At 43.2% G+C, this 19973-nt stretch overlaps 1 protein-coding gene across 2 annotated transcripts in view; it reads right to left on the reverse strand.

Annotated features, from left to right (window-relative positions):
- The window catches only part of TAF4B (TATA-box binding protein associated factor 4b), a 65349-nt gene that overhangs the window by 20443 nt on the left and 24933 nt on the right, over window positions 1–19973 (reverse strand). For both annotated transcript variants that reach the window (XM_081919522.1, XM_081919521.1), the window contains 10 exons: window positions 19627–19794; window positions 19416–19538; window positions 18372–18461; window positions 17081–17734; window positions 14211–14340; window positions 11788–11893; window positions 6625–6794; window positions 3563–3693; window positions 2275–2400; window positions 139–195 (listed from right to left, as the gene is read on the reverse strand). In XM_081919522.1, the coding sequence (XP_081775648.1) occupies window positions 139–195; window positions 2275–2400; window positions 3563–3693; window positions 6625–6794; window positions 11788–11893; window positions 14211–14340; window positions 17081–17734; window positions 18372–18461; window positions 19416–19538; window positions 19627–19794 (1755 nt within the window). The remainder of the gene's footprint in view (window positions 1–138; window positions 196–2274; window positions 2401–3562; window positions 3694–6624; window positions 6795–11787; window positions 11894–14210; window positions 14341–17080; window positions 17735–18371; window positions 18462–19415; window positions 19539–19626; window positions 19795–19973) is intronic.

A 19973-nucleotide genomic window follows, 5' to 3' on the forward strand; every position in this document is an offset into this window, starting at 1 on the left:
AGTTCCTGTCCTTCCCCAAGGCCTCTGCAAATGGTATGCAACAGCAAAATAAACCCTGACCTAATTGCCAGGAGAGGAGGGCTGCCAACCTTCCCTCAGAATACAAAGGCAAAGCGTGGGGACTTGAAAAAGTCATACCTCTTTTGCTTTCTGCTTTAATCGCAGCTGCTCCGGATCTTCTTTATTGGTACGGCTCTATCAAAAAGGAAAGGAAAGGAAAAGAAGGGGGAGGGAGAGGAAGAAAAAGAAAGACGTTTAATAGAAATTACTAGCACCCAAACACAACATTATCTTTAAATATTTAATAAGTTACAATTTTCTCTTCTGATTGGAAATCTTAGCTGCAGGGAATGAATGCCTCAAGCCAGATTGGCTCTCTCTCACACACACATACCAAAAAAAACCCCACCCTCTCTTCATCAGGGACTGCTGCCTCTATTCTAGCCCAGAGGAAGCTTGAACTAAAAATGATGCTAACATTGTCAGTCAGGTCCAGCCTAGGCATGATGATGTTCATGTCAGCAACAGACACTTGGGAAAATGAGAAAAGCAGCAAGGAGGGAGATAAAAAGATCTGGCACCATATTTGATGGGCGTGCAGAAGACCTCCTTAAGGAGCCTATTTTTTCAGTTCCTATATTGGGCCATTTTAAAATAGGTCATTTGCAAGAGTTATAATAGGTTACGTTTAATAGGTCCCAGGCAGCTACCAGTGGATCATCCGGTAGGGGAAGGAAAGACTTCTAGGTCCATTAGCAAATTGGTGTAACCTTGAAGCTTCTAGCTCAGTGCATAAGCAACTTGCTGAAGGCCACACAAAGCTCAGTCATCCCCTGTGATCTGTAATGTGGGATAATAGGAATGTACCCTTTAAGTTAATTCTAAGCCATGTATGGGGAACCTCAGGCCTGGGGAGTCCAAAGGTGGCCTCTCCAGTCCTCTATCTGACCCTCAAAACTCTGTCCAGGAAACACCCATTTCCCCAGGCCATGCTGATCACCAGCCCTACTTCATACCTTCTTCTTGAGAGTTTTTGCCTGGCTGGAATCTGTCCTTGAACTCTGCTTGCTTGGTCGGAGGACAAGGAAAGGTGTGTGGGTGTGAACTGCTCAACTGTACAAAGGTAAAATTCATATTTGTTGCACCATTGACCTGTGGTTCCAGGAAGGTTGCCAGCAACCTCTGCAAAGGTTAATGCTGGGTCCTTGCAAATCATAGCCAGAATCCACCTGTCCCAAGATATAGTCCCCTGCCCAGTAGTTTGCAGTGGGCTAGAGTTACATCTTCATCACACCCAAGTTAGACACACTGAAAGCTATATAAAGAGATAACTTTCTGCACTTCTATGCTTGGCTACTGAATTCTGCACAGACCCATGGACATGCAATATGGAAGTCTCTGGCAAGAGGTACCAGCTGCCAAAAACTGAGAAGTCTGGTGGGAGATGACGGAAATGGTTTAAGAATTGGAAGCAGAAGTGTCCTCTAGCTGCTGCTCATCCATTTTTGTCTTCAACATGAAGCAACAAAAAATAATAATAGAAGGATAGGCTACAAACTCCCCACCATCTAGTTCTAATTTTTGAGTGTTTGGCTCTGTCTTATTTCTGCTTTTAGCAAGAGCAGCATTCAGTAAATGGTCTAGAGTCATACAGCCCAGACATAGGCTTATTACCAACAACTTTGAAATAGTGATAAATAGTAATATAACCAAAGTGTATGACGTTTTCCTATTTGCTTTTAACATCAATCTTTTTTTTCCCTATGGGATATCTTTCCTACGCATTTCAAGTGTCAAGGGGGCCCACTGGCACCACACAAAAAACACACAAATGCAAGAAGTGTCCATAGATTACCACATGTTTGGACTCAGGAGCCCTGTTTAGGGTAGTTTTTAATGTTTGAAGTTTGATCATGTTTTTAATATTCTGTTGGGATCCACCCAGAGTGGCTGGGGAAACCCAACCAGATAGGCGGGGCATAAATACAATACAATAAAAATTATTATTATAGAAAATATTGGAAAGATGGAGTAGTAGTAGTCCACTGTTGCGGAAGAACTTTGCCAGAGTTTGAACCTTTTCGGTAAACCTTGGGATCCACAGAGCCCCTGAGTCCCTGAATCCCTTCTCTGAGGTCCAACTTCTCAAAGTACCCAATTACTGTAAAATACCCATCCCCTAGATGGATGTGCTTGTATAGTTCTTTACTGGCAGCAGCTAGGTCTAGGAATATTTAGCTGCCGTAAGTCTTCTGTAAATAACAATTCTCTCACCTTGGCTGCCCGGAGCAACACCTCTCTCTCTTCTTCATCCTTTCTCTGCTTCTCGATCTGGTCCAACTGCTCAAGAAACCGAAGCTGGGCCCTTGTATCACTCGTTATTGTGTACTTGTCATTCCCCTAAAAAGCGGGGGGCGGGGAGAGATAATTTATGGTTGTTTTAAAATACAACATGGACCACTGGCCCCCAACCTAGATGTTAAAAGCAAGTCAGCTTGCATTAACGTAATAGACAAGTTTAAAATAAATTCAATGCACATTTGCTTACCAAGATTGCATCTGCTTATTTTATTATTTATTAAATTTACATTCCATTAAGAGCTACTTTCTTCCAAAGTGTTTCCAGATTTTCAGTTAGCTTATCTATACTAGCTATTAAAACCAGCCATTCGCTCCAACCCTCCCCGCCACAAAAAACAACAACCATTTTTGCCTATGTCCAGTTTCAAGGTTCCAAGCTCAGAAAACAGGCCCAGCACTGAACTAAACTGATGCCTGAAGACACTTAAAGGCAGGGAAGAATGGGGGCATATAATTGGAAGTATGCTGTACCTCCAGTGACAGGCGTGCATGCTTGGGATTGTAGACAGTCCTAGGAGGAATCTCTGGAAACTCTAGTTAAGAGAGAAGCCTGGAACTGCTGGCAGTTAAAGCAGACATATACTGGTCTAAATGAACCAGTAGGTGGAATTGGTATGTGTTAGCTTTTTAGGGGACGCGGGTGGCGCTGTGGGTTAAACCATAGAGCCTAGAACTTGCCGATCAGAAGGTTGGTGGTTTGAATCCCCGCAATGGGATGAGCTCCCGTTGCTCGGTCCCTGCTCCTGCCAACCTAGCAGTTTGAAAGCACATCAAAGTGCAAGTAGATAAATAGGTACCGCTCCGGCGGGAAGGTAAACGGTGTTTCCGTGTGCTGCTCTGGTTCGCCAGAAGTGGCTTAGTCCTGCTGGCCACATGACCCGGAAGCTGTACGCTGGCTCCCTTGGCCAATAAAGCAAGATGAGCGCCGCAACCCCAGAGTCGGTCACGACTGGACCTAATGGTCAGGGGTCCCTTTACCTTTACCTAGCTTCCTTTTGGTTATTGCCATTTCCATGACTGCATTTTATTCTTACAACCTAATAGCCAAGAACCTCCTGTGTCCATGATGAAGCACACTTTAAGGCAGATTTTAGATATAGGATGCCAATACAATTACTTTTTTAAATTTTTTTTTTAAAAAACCCACTGACTGGAACAAGACTGTTAGGAGACCAAGAAGCTTAATGATTATTTCCTTTACCTTACAGGTCATCGTACGATGCTGAGCAATTACAGTTAGTTTCTCCAGAAGCCCTCTTAATCTCTCTTGTGTAGCATGGGAGATCAAGTTCAGAACATCTGAATTAACTTCCGTAATGTCATGGCTTTTACCTGTGGAGGCAGAGAAAATCCATTACGTGTTTTAGTACTAGCTGATAATTGAAATAATTAGCACAGCAGGCATTCTGCTCCCCCTGGAAGTCATACCCATTATGAATAAAGGTTTGGGAGATTGTGATTTTCCTGGTAAAGCCACAACTTCAAAGATCTTAGACATTACATTAATAAAACCTAGCCTACAGCTTCAGAAAATAGACATTGTTTCACTTAGCCCCTAGAATCACTTTCCTTGCAAGGTCATTTATAGGACAAAGTTAATAAGAATACAGAAATCAAGGCTTGTGGTTGGGAGAAGGGAAGTAGTAGTAGCTGTAGAAATTAGTGCCATATTCGGTTAATTTCAGTAATTAAAAAAAAAAACACAAAACCACACGCACAGTTACGTTTTGCCCTGTTTTGACACAGTGCTTGTTAAATCTTGACATGTTAATGAACTAAGTAGCTTTTCGCAACGTACTGGGCCTTTTTCATACTCCAGTCCAGCCAACAGCATATGGCAGCTTGACCCAGTGTCTCAAGGCAACAGCTTGGAAAACAGCGAAGTCCAATAGGGCCTTAAAGCAGCCCCCTTTCCCCTTCACCCATAACTGCAGCTTGCCTGGGTGAGCTCCGCTTCTCTCTCGTTCTGCATCCCTTCACTCCCCCTAATATTTTCAGAGCAATGGCACAGAGGCAGACTGCTTTAAGGAAAGCTGCTTGAACCCTACACTAAGGCTAAGCATCTTCTCTGCAGTGCTCTGCAGTAGCGCATGTAACTAATGAAGGCTTCCTCTGGTTGACAACAGACCCTGCTTTCAGCACAGGCTTCGTAAGGTGTAGCAGCTGCCCAGGCAATTCAGTGCCATGGAAGCAAAATTACTATTAAATGCAGACCCAAAGGCATTTTCCTGAACCTGCACTCTCTCCCCTTCAGAGATTTGAGAACTTAAAACAACAAGTATACTAATGCAGAAAGGGCATATTTCATGCCAAGAATAAAATGTACCCTCAAAATAGGTGTGCAAGGGGTTGCTGGCTGCTATCACGAACCTCGGCAGAGAGTAAGACAAGCTACTGTTTTAATATTAAAATGGTCACCTTTTACATTAAGTTGTTTATGGGCAGAAAGCATATTCCAACATTTGGTTTAGGCTGCACTTTACACTTCTGCAAAGCAGCTTCACTGTTGGTAGCTTGCAAACATTTGCGGAAATTAAGATGTTGAGATTTGGGGAAACAAAGGAAACTAGGATTTGTTTAGAGCAGAGATGGCAGATTTGCAACCCTTGGGCCAAATGCAGCCTCCAAAGCAATTCTGTTTGGCCCCTGGTGGCCATGCTAAATTTTAAACCAAGGTGTGTGCCCAAGTTTCATCCATGAAGGACAATGAAAAATGCTACTTGTACAGTATTAAATTCACACTTCTAATGTTTAACTCTTTGGGTTTTGCATGCAGAGTCCCGGTTACTAAACAGCGTCTGTGCTCTATATCTGAAACACTTGCAGCTAGATGATTTAGGCTCTGTAGGACCTAGCCACCTTACTTCAGTTTGTGGCCATATGCTTCTGTCATTCTCCTTCCTCTGGCTGAGGCCATTTTGGGGCAGGGGAGAAAAGCTGGGGATCCAAGTCAAGGTGGTTTTGGAACAGACTTTCACATGACATACCGGTAACCCCTTTCCAGGGGCAACCTGTGGCCAAGACACACCTGCACCTTCTACCCCCACCCCAACCATAGGGGAAAGGTACGCACACCCAAAAAGATGTTTAAGGGGAAGACAACCCTAGAACATCCCCTCCTATTTAATTGTACCAATAGTGGGATTTGCCTTAAGCACTGCTGTTGGACCTCTTTGCTGTCTGGCTGATGAGTTGGGCACTATCCTTCTCATAGCTGCTTGGTCAAATGGCCCCAGAAGCCTATGCACCAGCACAATGGCTCATGGAACATCTCTCTGACCTACTGCTTCAAAGATGTATTGCTGGCCTGCTCAGAAATAGAACAAAACCCTCAAACATCAGTAAAAAAAAATCTCATCAGTAAAGGGATTTTACAAATTGGAAGCCACCACCTAGAAAGCCCCGTCAGCAATAAATATCAACTGGGTGCCACCAACAAATCAGGTCTCCCCTGTTGATTATAGGTCCAAGATGGCTTGGGGCCCAAGCAACATAGGGCTGTGTATGCTGGTATTAACACGCTAAACAGAGTCCAGTAGGTCATTGGCAACCTGCACAGCGCTTTCAGGACTGATGACAGTCACATTGTGTTGCCTCACTAAACTAGCAGCTGCATTCTGCACCAGTGGCAACTTCCAGGCAGTTTTCAAGGGCAGTCCCACACAAAGCACATTGCTGTAGTCAAGATGGGAGGTCAACAGAGCATGGACAATTGTAGCCAGACTATCCCAGTCCATAAACAGCCATAGCTGGTCAACAAACCAAAGACGAGCATAAACACTCCTAGCCACACAGACTGCACTTGGGGATGCAGTGACAGGCTGGAATCTATAGGTACTCCCAGGCTGCAAACCTGTTCCTGCAGGGTGAATGAAGCCCTTGCAAGAACAGGTCATCCACCCAATTCCCATGTTTGTTGCTTCAAGATTTCTTGGGCAGGGGTTGAAGTCTTTGACTGCATGTGTTAACCAAACAGACGTGTGTTAACTATACATTAGCACTGAGTAGTAAAGACTGCAAAGCACTGGCCAAAATCTATAGTTTCCCATTTTTAAGATTAATATTGCTTCATAATCTCACTTTCAGTGCTGCTGCGATCCAAGCTAATTTGCTATTTAAAAATTTGGCTGCTTAAATACAAGTTCCGTAACTCAGTACAGAGCAACGACAGTACATTCAGGAAAGAGGTGGTGTCAAAGTTAAGATTTATGCAGCCTGTTTTGCATTCTGAAGTATCCCACCCCCGCCCCCCAATTTTCTCACCCATTTCTAGGATCTTCTTCTGCAGTGCATCTGAAGAAAGGAAGAGTTCTTCTGGACAAGACCGGATAATTGCGCCGACTGATTGAGATTTCGAACCGAATACGCATGCACTCTCTTCACTCAGGTTGACCCCAGCCATAGAAGTCACATCGTTGATGTCATCTTCATCTCTACAAGCAAAATTTCTATTATATTTTGTATTGGGTTATAAAGGCAAACTATTCTATTAAACACTGAGCTTACCAACATGACCATAGGTCCTGTCACTAACTAGGCTGCTTTTTTTCTTTGATCTGCACTAGCTAGAATTTAGCATTGCAAGTTCAATGTTTAGGTAAACTTGGCAACTTTGGCATAGTTCTCTACAAATGACATAAGCGGGAAAGTGAAGGCTCCTGAGAAAGTCATCACTGACCATGATTAGAAGCCTGAGGGCTGAGTGAGACATGAAAAACAACAACTGAAGAGACTTTGTGGGTAGGGAGATTAGGATCAGAGAAGCGAGTGGGGACGTCCTTGTAAAGAATTCAAAATTCTGCAGAGGGAAAACTGGTGGGAAAGTGGCAATTTGAAGCACTGAAGTTCAACCTCATTTAGAACAGGTAACTGACTTATTGCCTGGACACGAGAACCACTTGCCCACAGAACCACTCTCTCTTGTTAGGGCTTAATCTCAGTTTGTTGGGGGCCCACCATACAGCCCACAAGTACAGCCACACACAGCCGCTCTTGATCAGATACTGTGGAGAAACAGAGCTGTGTGCCACCAGCATACTGATAACACATGGCTCCATATCCCCCGATGACTGCTTCCAATAGGTTCATATAGATGTTAAATAGCACTGGGGAACAAGCAAGTTCCCTGCAGCACCTCATAACAAATGTCACAGGCCTGATGAACATCCCCCCATACCACTCTTTAGAACTGATGTTGCAGGTAGCATGAACTGGCATAAAACAATGTTCCTGACACCTGTGTCACACAGCCAGTCCAGGTCCATGGTTGACGGTATCAAAAGCCACAGAGAAATCAAGCAAAAGCACAAAGGTTGCACTCTGCTTCTTGCTCTCCCTTCAGGGTGATTTCATCCCAACATCAGGTCTGAAACCAGACTAAAATGGGTCCAGACTATCGGTTGTACCCAATAATGCCTGCAGCTGCTCTGCCACAACCAGCCAATGACAACCACAGACTAGGGGATCCAGGGTGAGCTTATATATACCGTATTTTTCGCCCTATAGGGCACACCAGCCCATAGGGTGCATTTATTTGGGGGGGAGGGGAATAAAGAAAAAAAAAATCCCCAACCGCAGCCCCCAGAACGGGTCCGGGAGCAATGGCGAGGTTGAGCTTCGGGGTGCAGGCTGCTATCCGCAAGCCTAGGGAGCCCAGCGGGAACTGCCGTGGGACGCACACACATTTCCCCTTCATTTTTGGAGGGGGGAAAGTGCGTCCTATAGGGCGAAAAATACAGTGTGTGTGTGTGTGTGTGTAGCAGTGGACACAGCACCAGCTCATTCAGGGTAGGCCCAATACTTTAAGCTTGCCAAGAGCAAGATCGCATAGAAAAATAAGCACAGTCAAGTCAGAAAAGTATTCAATCTTTTAGTTTAAAAAATAAGGTTATCAGAGAAATGAAGGAGAAACAAGGACTTGAACTTGTCTGTGTAATGGTTAAAGGAACTTTACTACTACAACAAAATGAATAACAAGGGTGTATTGCAACATGGGTTCAATTGTTCAATTAACCTAATATTTAAGAGAACTTGATATGCAAGCTGGGGCCGTTCTAGTTCATTCCAGTAGAGCATTTGATATGGTACCACAAGGAAAAATACTCCTTTCAACAAGCAAAAAAAGAGTTACAAGTATTGAAAGAAAAGAAGTGGGATTTTGTTGGGATTGGTCTTGAACCCATTTGTTCATATTTTAGTGAACATGGTAATAAAAATGCACTTAAGGGTCACTGAGTAACATGCTCAAGATTAGGGGGTGACATGAATTGATCTTTTCACTAGGACCTAGCAAGCAGGTATGCATGGGACCGAGTCCCCAGGATCAGACTGTTTGTCAACATCAATACTATTTCCTCCTGTGGTAGTTATGGATTATCCACAGAAACCATTAATCTGGGACATTTATTTTGTCAATTACAGAAGTTGCTTCTCTACTTAAGCATTTTATTAGTTTGGTACATAACTATGTCCTTAAGTGTGGAGTACACTGATCTAATCAAACTTTCCAATTGAAGCAAGTCCCTCCTGGTTTTCTCATTTAGTATATCTCATTTAGTAAACTTTTCAATGAAGAAACACACACAAAAACTTGACAAACAAGTCTTTAGCACCCTCTGCTGTTCAAATATTGGCCCTGCACCTTTCACTGTTTTAATTACACAATTGTTCTAAAAATAAGGACAGGCTTGGGCTAAAACCTGTAAGATGCCAGCCAGAGGCTGCTAATCAAAATCTGCATGGAACAATTTAAAATTTAATCTAGGATTAGGTTGGCAGCAGCTACATACTCATCTGTGTTCATTGTCTTTCTTTCTATTTAAGAAAGCTCTCACACAGGTAAAAAGCAAAATTAAGACATCTGGACAAAAGTAAGATTGTTCTAGCTTTAGGATGAAGGATTTCAGATTACCATTCTTTTTACCGAAGTGTGATGCTGCAAAAACAATGGCTCCCAAACGCTTTTCACCATGGACCACTTGAAAATTGCAACAGGTCTTGGTGGACCAACTTAATCTTTTTTTTCTGCATGTTGTAGCGATTTTAATGTGCTGTGCTAGGTGATGCATGATTTTGATCATATTTTTATTTCTCATATATTGTATGTCATTGCGTTACAATTTGAATTCCATAGAATTCAAATTGTAACACAATGTAAGAAATGAAACCAAGAAATAGCAATTAAAATGAATATGAATATTCAACCACAGACACCCCATGGACCATGTGAATGAAGCTCTATGTGGTCCACAGACCAGAGTTTGGGGAAAGCATTAAGTCCCCCAACCCCCAAGTACATAGTCTCTTGTAGGTAGTGTAACTTCCAGTTAGAATCTGCAGACAGAGATAGTGAAATAATCTTCCTTAACAGCCATGAATTATCACAGTTATCTTTCAGTTTTAATTATATGGTAGGAGTTCAATAGAGCATTTGATGCTGCTAACTGCTGGGATGTCAGACCTTATGCTACAACTTAGAAGTAGTGAGAACAGAAACTTCCTGAACTACAGCTAAAGTAGCTACTCTAACCTTCCATATTTGGAGGGGAAAAGCTCCCTTGCTACAGTGTTTTGCCATAGTATAAAAGGTAAAGGGACCCCTGACCATTAGGTCCAGTCATGACCGACTGAGGTTGCGGCGCTCATCTCCCTTTATTGGCTGAGGGACCCGGCGTACAGCTTCCGGGTCATGTGGCCAGCATGACTAAGCTGCTTCTGCCGAACCAGAGCAGTGCACGGAAACACAGTTTACCTTCCCTCCAGAGTGGTACTTATCTACTTGCACTTTGACGTGCTTTTGAAATGCTAGGTTGGCAGGAGCTGGGACCAAGCAACGGGAGCTCACCCCATAGCGGGGATTCAAACTGCCGACCTTCTGATCGGCAAGTCCTAGGCTCTGTGGTTTAACCCACAGCGCCACCTGCGTCCCTGCCATAGCATACTAGCACTAAATTAGTAGAGTTGCTTTCTCATCTTATACCTACGGCCCTCCACCAGATATTGCCAGAGTCTTAGGGTTACTGGGCCTACCTTATGTGCATTGAAGTGTCTAAAACTTAGATGAATGCCATACTTATGCCCTACGGCCCCAGCCAGCATGGCTAATGGTCAGGGATGGCAGGAGTTGTAGTCCCAACATCATCTGAACAGCCAAAGGTTCCCCTTCTGCACAAGATGCCACTGACATCCTTGCCTCCCTCCCCAAACCCAAAACATTTTATGCATGGCACAGACTTGTACTAAATCCTTGTGCTATTACACCAAAAGGTGCACTAGTTTAAGGGGAAAGGCTAGAGCCCAATAAAGGAAGGGGCCAAGATCTTCTGGAGTGACTTTTTGCCCCAAGAGTGGACTACACTAATGTGTCAACCTCTGAGCCTTCTATGCAACAGAAATCTGAAAGGGATTTTCCTTCCAGCTACTGGCCACATTAGAATGATTTTTTCAGAGTGATGAAAACAAATACAGCTTCTTTTCCAACAATCACAGACAACTAGACACATTTGATTTCAATTGAAATCTGTTAATAAATCTCAAGTCTGTATTAAACCCTAAGATTCAGCTAACAGATATGATACCCTTCTGAACCCTACAAAAATGCTGCTGGGCTATTTAAAAGGAATAGAGTTTGCCGACTTAGAATTAGCTTAAATCTATCAGCAATGGGCAAATATAGTATATTTGACTACCTCAAACCCCAACAGAATAACTAAGAAAAATATGGTATGTAGAGTTATTAATGAAGCTGACTTATTTTCATCAAGGATCATTGAAATACAATCTTTGTTCATAATTTATGGAATAATGTTGTATTACAATTACTTTTTCTTTAAGTGTTCCAACAAGAATTGACTGAATTATCTAATTTCATTAATATTTTTTTGAATGTTAAGTGTGCAATTAAAATCCGCTCACGTATACTTTACAATGTATCATTTGTTCAAGCATTTTATTCATATTGCTTAGGATAAAGCAATCTCGAATCCAAAGATTTGAAATGTGTGAAGTTTTAGTTCCCACAGACTTAAATTGTATTTTCCTTCAGTGAGGTAGCAATACTGATATTTTGCAATGTGCGAATTCATTTAATGAGTTGGACAGTTAGAAGACAGGATAAGGAGTTCAAAATAAAAGAACTAGGATTAGCAACTAGATAAATGAAAGCCTGGACTTCAGGAGCATATAACCCAATCAAGCTCTGGAATGTAAATATCTGAAACAGCTGGCAGGGCAATTTTTAGGCTTTTCCTTTCATTAGCACTAAAACATCAGAACCAAGGAAGCAAAAACTCCCATCAGAAATCTTAAATATTTATTTAGGCATCACTCAATTCTCTGTGGCTGTTTGCTTCCCACCCACCCCCACACCCCGCCTCCCAGCCAGGCTTTTGCATAGTACACAAACTTCCGACTTTGTTTATTTTTTACCTGAAGGATTTTGTTCCGTTCTCCCTTATTTTATTTCTCTGAACAGGAGATGCTTGAAGCGACAGAATTTTGTTTCCTGGCAGGGTAATTTGTTTCACAATGGAACCTAAAAAAAAAAAAAAAAAGATGAACAATCCGTAGCAGAAAGCAAAATCCTTAATGACATTCAGCGCACAGTGCACCCAAGAACAGATATCTGGAGAGACTGTGTCCAGGATTTTTCTTTTCTGTTTTTTTTTTAATGAAAGCTGTGTATTTGCTTCAAGGTCAAAATGCAGTTCCCATACACATTATCTGCTCAAGTTATTTTATCAGGACATGGACACCTGGACAACTGTGCTATAGCCAAGAATATTCCAACATCAAAGGTATCTGTAACTGTTGCCTTTAACAAAGGCTGCTCCCTCTTGTAATTAAGAGAACTCTCCAAGTGATTTTCTAGACAACTGCTTTTAGCACAGTTAATACATTTGCTGTGCAAGGTCCAGCTATCTTTCTTAAAGGTTGTGGATGGATCAATGGATAGTACTGTGCCAATATTCAAGAGGTAGCACCTATCACAGGGAAAATGCACTTCTGGTATTCAGGATATCATGAAAAGGTAAAGGTACCCCTGCCCATACGGGCCAGTCGTGTCCGACTCTAGGCTTGTGCACTCATCTCATTTAAGAGGCCGGGAGCCAGCGCTGTCCGCAGACACTTCCGGGTCACGTGGCCAGCGTGACGAAGCTGCTCTGGTGAGCTAGCACCAGCACAGCACACGGAAATGCCGTTTACCTTCCCGCTATGAAGCGGTACCTATTTATCTACTTGCACTTAGGGGTGCTTTTGAACTGCTAGGTGGGCAGGAGCTGGGACCGAAAGATGGGAGCTCACCCCGCCGCGGGGATTTGAACCACCGATCATACGATTGACAAGTCCTAGGCACTGAGGTTTTACCCACAGCGCCACCCGCGTCCCTTCTTTCATGAGAAAGCTTAGGGTAAATGGTACAAGCCTGGGCAAGCTGCTCCTCCTCAAAACTCCTGGCCACCTTCCAGTGTGGCCAAGAAGACAGAACAGAAGCTTTTGCTTATTCACAGTGTAGTGTTACATCTTAACCCTAAAATGGTTAATCTTATAGATGGTTTGTAATGGAAAGTAGAGCTTTTTATGAGAGGAGGGGAAATTCAGCAGCCCGAGGCTCATCCGGGTTCATTCCTATCATCATAAAACCATCATGATAGCCAAAGCTCAGCTATCATAAACAAATACTGGAATTTGTTTTTCCATGTATCATGGCACCTATTATTGACATTCATAGTTCAGACTTTCATAAAAACATCAAATTGGTATACAACATTTAGGAATACAATCCACACATTCATAAAAAAAGTTAAAAAGCACCAACAAATACTGAAAGGTTAAAAAGAGATAATTCATATTAAAAAGGCCTGTCTGAACAACATAGTTTTCAAAAGACATTGGAAAAAAGCGAGAAATGGTTCCTGCCGAATCTCTTCTGGATGTGAGTTCTACAGGTCTGGAACTGCCACAACCAAGGTCTGGCTCATAGTAAAGGCCAAACAAACATCAGAGGTAAGTGGAACCACTAGAAGTTCATCATCAGAGGATCTCAGTGATGGAACATAGAATCAGACAAACTCTTAATGTATTTTTGGCCCAAGTTGTTTACAACTTTGTGCCTGGAAAATTGGCAACAAGTGCCAGTTTCTTAGCAGCTGAGTAACATATTGCAATTAACTACAGTGTGCAACACTAACAGAGATGCCCAAGCCTACCTTATCCCCGTTTTAAACATTTTTGTGAACCTGCTGACTTCAGAGTTGAATTACTGCAACCAAGCAACTCTATGTGGGGCTTCCTTTGTGCTTAACCCAGAAACTGCTGTTAGTGCATACAGCTGCAGTTCACTTGGTGACAGGCATGAGAATCTGTCAGCATGCAACACCCCTGCTCAGAGATCTGCAGTGGTTGTCATTTTCTTACCTGGCCAAGTATATAAAGCCCTGAATGGCTAGGGAGCAGTTCAGTTGCGTGATCACCTTAACCCAAATGTGCCCACTCAACCACTTTGATATGTGGAACTGGTGCCATTACAGGTGCCACATAATACTAGTTCCACAGCTGTAAGAAAACAATCTTTGGACACTTTGGAATTCCCTGCTTATTGACATCAGACAAAACATTGAGCTGTACCCACTGAAATGCAGGACACCCCACCAAGCACAGTGATACATTTGTAAAGTGGAAACAGCATGGTGTGCACTCAATGGTTCAATTCAATTTTTATTTTATTTTATTTATTTTTTGAATTTATATACTGCCCTATACCCGGAGGTCTCAAGGCAGTTCACAGAAAACTAGGCAAGCTATGGTTTGGGTATGAGGTCTGAAATCAGCCAGATAAATTTTAACTGTACCTGCTGGAAGCTGGCTAGACTGGATCAAAGTGTTTAATGGCATTTTTTCACCTGATTTGTTCGCAGCATGGAGTGAAGCCTGTTCGAGTGTGACTTTTTTCAAGATACTTCCTGAAGGCTGCTGGACTATCTGGAAAAGTTACACATAAAAGTACTCAGCACACATTGGAAACCTAAACAGTCACAATATTAGATCAAGTTAGTCATGCACATGAAAGTGCAACACTTGTATCAGGGCTGACCAAGTCATCCAAGATCAAGCTTGTAAATGACATTAGGATGTCAAATGGCTTTAAGAAGTCTGACTACATTCCCCCCCTCTTCCAGCAATAATGGGTACAATCATATTGGCAGGACACATGCTTTGTGAGCATTCCAATATAAACTTATTTGCACACTTAAAAGACACCGATAGAACCACTGCTCAGCAGCGGCGTAGTGTGGGTTGTCAGCACCCGGGGCAAGGCAAGTAATTTGCGCCCCCTAACCCGGGGCAAGGCAAGTAATTTGCGCCCCCTAACCTGCCACCGCTGCCAGCTTCTTCTTGCTGCTGCCTGGTCTGGTCTGGTGTGGTTCTCTCCCTCGCTCAGCGCTGTGCTGGGCGGCCGCTGCACTGTCCCTCCCCCAGATAGTCCCTCGCTCTCTCTCTGCACCGCATGCCTGGCACCCACCCCCTCCACAGTGGGCGGCGACCCGGCGGCTTGGATCGGATTCGCACAGCCAGCACTGCAGTGAGAGAGAGTGAGCCAGGTAGGGGCAGAGAGCTGCGAGTGCGAGCGCACCCCCCCAGATGTTGCGCCTGGTGCGGCTGGCCCCCCCTGCACCCCCCATGCTACACCACTGCTGCTCAGTGTTCTCCCTTCTATCAGAGGCGCCAAAGTTTGCAATATGGAACAGGCCCTTCCCAGTGGCACCAATGAGATTATGAAACTTTCTCCCCCTGGTCTTTCCTGTTTAGGACAGCTGGAATTTGCTTCAGAAGGGATTTGTGGATCTGGTGAATTTATGAACTTGTGTCAAACCGCTGGTGCTCCTCTTCAATTTTTTTACTGTTTTATTGGCTGTTTGATGTTGGTTTAAACACATGAAACTGCTTTGGGGATAATGTCAAAAAGCAGGATGAAATTATCTTAAATAAATCTGTTTGATCATAAAATGAGATCAAAGCTACCTACTGCTACTACTCAAAAGGGCAAATATCAGAAGCCATTTTGCCATGGCTCACAGTTAAAGACATTATGTACCCCCAATGTTTTACAAGACTAAAAGTGCCTTCTAACCTCTCCTGCTCCCATATATTCAACAGCTTTCCAGAATACTAACAAGTTTGATGTAGGGGTTCTGTGGTGAAGTTTGAATGGTGTGAACTTTATGCCAAAAGCAGGAGATGCTTAACCCCACCCCCACCCCAAACATGAAAAATCAGGGTAAAACTGTTCCATTTCCATGGGACGTAATTAGAATCTTCCCAGTGACGTGAACCTCTAGAAAGAAGAACTAGATGGGCATTTTAAAACTGCCAAGCGAAACATTGATGTTTTCTTCAACTTTGGCTCTCCAGCTGGACTACAGATCCCATCATCTGCTGTCACTTAGCCCTAACTCTCAGGAATTATTAAAGTTGCTGTTCCACAGCGTCTAAGGATCCCAAGGATGAAGAGCACCAATTCTAGAGACAGAACAGTCCAGAAAATGTTATAGATCAGACAGAAAAAAACACCCCTGTCCTTAAGAGGCCATATCTGATACCTAATAATGGAGCTCTTCAGACACTGTGTATGTACAATTTGCAGCACGGCAAATTTAATAACCTAAGAAAAGTCTGCTGGATCAGGCCAATGGCCCATCTTGTGTAATATCCTGTTCTTGCAGTAGCCAAGAAGCAGATGCCTGTGGGAAATGCACAAGGAGGACCTGAGCACTTTCCTCTGCCGCAGTTTCTAGCACACTGCTTCCAACCGCGGAGGCACAACACAGCCATCACATTAGCCACTGGTAGCCACTGAATTTGCCTGAACCTCCTTTAAAGACATCCAAGATGGCAGCCATCACTGCCTCACACGGGAGCAAGTACCATAGCTTAACTATGTGCTGCATGAAGTAGTGCTTTCTTTTATTTGTCTGTGAAAGGTTTCCTGCTCTCCTTATCAAACAGAAAATAACTGCACGGTAACTTTAACATCTCTTTCAGTTGGTAGATCAGGGAGAAAAGGGATGTCCAACAACAGTACCTATGGTGACTTCAAATGAGACAGACTTAGCAGTGGGGAGCTGAGTCAACCATCACCATTTAACATTTGTACAGCTCTTGAACATTCAAAGTATGTAACATAGTCTTTAATCCGTACCCAGTAAAGTAGACCATATCCTCCTAATCTGTATTATGGGAATGAGGCCAAGATATAATGGTCTGTCTACGGTCAAGTACACAGAATGGGTGAACTGTGCAAACACACACGCAGTTCAAGTATTCATGCTCAGTAAAGTTCTGGTATTGGAATGCTTAGTTTACATTGTCAAATACCTAGAAAGCTGCTCTGTTTAGTATCTGCCAGAGTTTTATTCATGGAGATGGGTGCTAAACATTCCTGATTCTTTGAGTGGACTACTATCAGACAGATATATTCTTCAATGTTGCTTAGTACTCACATATCTCCATACTGCCCCTTTCCTCATATATTATTAACCTTTTACAATGGACATCTCAGGTGTCAAGTTATGCAAGGTACGTAAGGGGCAAATGAACAAGTGCCATTTTAATTATATGCTGATAAACTGCCTTTGAATTGCTGGCTCGGCTGAACTGCTAAGGTTAGAAAACTTCAGAGCTTTACAGATCAAGAGCAAGATAAACTTATCAGCTACTTTACCTTTACAGCCTGTGTCTGAGCTGAATGGGAAAGGACAGAACTGGGATGGACAACTCTGATCGTGATTGGTTTCCCAGCAACGGGCATTATGGATTGGAGAGACGCGGTCACTGCTGTTGTAGCAGTTGGTGCAGCAGTAGTCAAGGTTGGCTTCAGAGCTTGTAGAGATGTTGCTGTAGCAGAAGATGGCGGCTTTACAGAACTAGAAGCAGTAAATGCAGGTGATGACGACATTGCAGGGGTACGGACTGGTTTCACAACCTGGAGAGAAGTGGTACCAGTTGCCACCATTGCAGTGGAGGAGACTGGATGTACAGCTCTCACAGTAGTTGGTTTAGTGGAGGGAACGGGACTGGCACCTTGAAGGGAGAGTGTCCCTGACAAAACAGGCGTGGTCTGAACAAGCTGAAGAGAACCAGATCCTCTTGTCACTCCTGATGTACAGAAGACTGGGCCTGAAGTCTGTTGGGAGGGTATCCCCGTCGGAATTTTAAGAGAGGTCGCAGTCACAGGAGTGCTGGCAGCAGGTACCGAAGAAGCGGATGATGCTGTGCTACAAATAGGAGGAGCTGTTTGTGGTCCTGATTGTTGAAGACACTGCCGTATAAAGGCCTGCGCGTCAGGCATTAATTGCCGTAAGGCAAGCATACTTTTCTACGCAAGGAAGAAAGCAATAGAAAAAAATTAAGATCCTGCATTTTCCTTCCACCAGTGACACCGCACTGTGTCTCATTGAATAGTATCAATGTCACCGCTAAAACATTAAAAAGATAGCAGACCAGCTAAACAATACAAATTATCACATCTGATCTTCAAGGAAGATTCCTAAAGTTCAGGCTGTTTGCCTTTGCAATCATTAACAAATCTGCACTTTGAGAGGAGACTTAAGCACACTGGACAACATCCCAGACACATTTATGAAGCTGGTCCTGAAGTCCTGCTCTTGTTGCATGTGTGAGAGCCACAAGAACCTGAATGGGCAGGAAGTTTCCCCTGAATGGGCAGAATTTACCGAAATTGTACATGCAGGTTTGTGCCAGCTAGCCTCACACTACAGGGTATGATATCACAGATTTGGGGAGTCCCAATTCTCATCACAACACCATGGAGGCATGGACAGAATTTCACTGGAGAGGCTCATTTTCCCACACCAACCACTTCATGCTGAGTCCCAGTGTGTTTTGCTTTACAAATTAATTCTCCTGACATTTCAAAACAAGCTTTCACCCAGCCATCAAGGACCATCACCACTTTGATACTTAAAATGGGGAGCAAATTCATTTAGACATACCTTGAGAAAAGGGAGAAGATAGGGCTGAGGGGAAGACTTTAGCTCAATGTACAGTTTTCTAGTAAATTCTTCAGGTTCCATTTTGGCTTCCTAGATAAGAAAGGAAATGGTTGCACAAATGTAACGTGTCATTTCTCCAGATGTGCCTAAACTGAACCCACCAATTCACTCACTTTCTTGTACTAACAATTTCATACGCTGAATATTTTATTCAACAATTAAATTGAAGAAAGTATACAGTATCGGCAGGCTCCCAAAAGGAATCTAAGATTAATTCTTCACTGGTTAAGAACCAGCAACTGCGGACAATAAGTTAGATTTCTAAGTTGTTACTAGAAACTTGGAAATGTACCAAGGCGGTAAAAAAAATTGTGCCATATTTCTGCCACATGACTAGAGAGACAGACTGCAGAGAGTCAAATTTCTCCTAGTTTGTATCCAGAAGCAGGTAAAATAAAACAAAACCCTTCCTATTTGTTTAGCTTCTCTTTCCTGTTTCCCACCTGTATTTGAAGCATGTGCTACTATAACAGGCAGTATTTAACTTGCCTATTCTGAACATGCTCAGGAAAAGCAAAAACAGCTACAGAAGTATTGCCATGCCATACACTCTACACCAGTCACTCTGTGAAAAAGAATGGGATCAGCTTCTGGCAATTATGACACTCCAACATTAAGGCACATGCATATTTAAACATGGTATAGAAAAACTTATTGGGGGGGAAAGGAGCCTTTCATTGTTGAGAGGTCTGCAAGAGTGCCTCACATGGTGTGCCTGAGAATCCTGCCTCTCTCTGAATGTTGTCCCAGTACTCAGGCTAGGACTGAAACATTGGCCTGCAGCCAGGCTGCCTGATGACTGGGATCCTTGCCTTATGCCATGCCCCACTGTGCACCGTAGCCAATGACGTTGTGGCCTCTAGTATGCCCCCATGTAATTAATCCATCCCGTACTTCACACCCTTCTTTCCTGTGTGCACACAAATCACTTCTGAGTAAATACATTTAGGATCAGGGCACAAATACTTGCAGATGAACTTTTACCAACAGACTTTGTACCAGGTTCTTCACATTCTGCCCCATTTCAGGTGCTTGAGGCCCACTGGATGCCAGTTTTATTAGCGTTGCTAGGAAGTTTTTGCACTTTTCCACATTTTCCAGCATTTCCTGATAGGAAGCCAAAAGAGTAAATTAACTTCTGTTCAGTTCTGAAATACTGGGAAAGGTAAGCAATCTTAGACTACTTTGCACTAACTTTAGAGGTGCTGAACTGTGCTACTGTCCTACTTTCTGTGTCAGAGACCGGCTTCGTTGCAAGAGAGAGCACAGAAGAATCAGAAATAGGAGGCTTTGCCACTGGTCCGGTAACCAAAGACTTTGCAGCCACAACTGTGGTGCTGCTATTATTTGTTGATGCTGTTGACTGGAAGAAATTAAACATTTAAGTAGCTAGATTCAATTCTGACAGGAAAAAGCAAAACTAAAGCTGCTACATTAATATTAGTATCAGGAAGGCACCTTTGTTCTACTGGTGTTGGTGCCTACTACCCTCCAACACAACTTTCCATTAATGTCTCCCATTCACACTTTTAGGAGAAAGTA

Source organism: Podarcis melisellensis, assembly GCF_964234715.1.
Source record: "Podarcis melisellensis genome assembly, chromosome: 7".
Taxonomy (NCBI): domain Eukaryota; kingdom Metazoa; phylum Chordata; class Lepidosauria; order Squamata; family Lacertidae; genus Podarcis; species Podarcis melisellensis.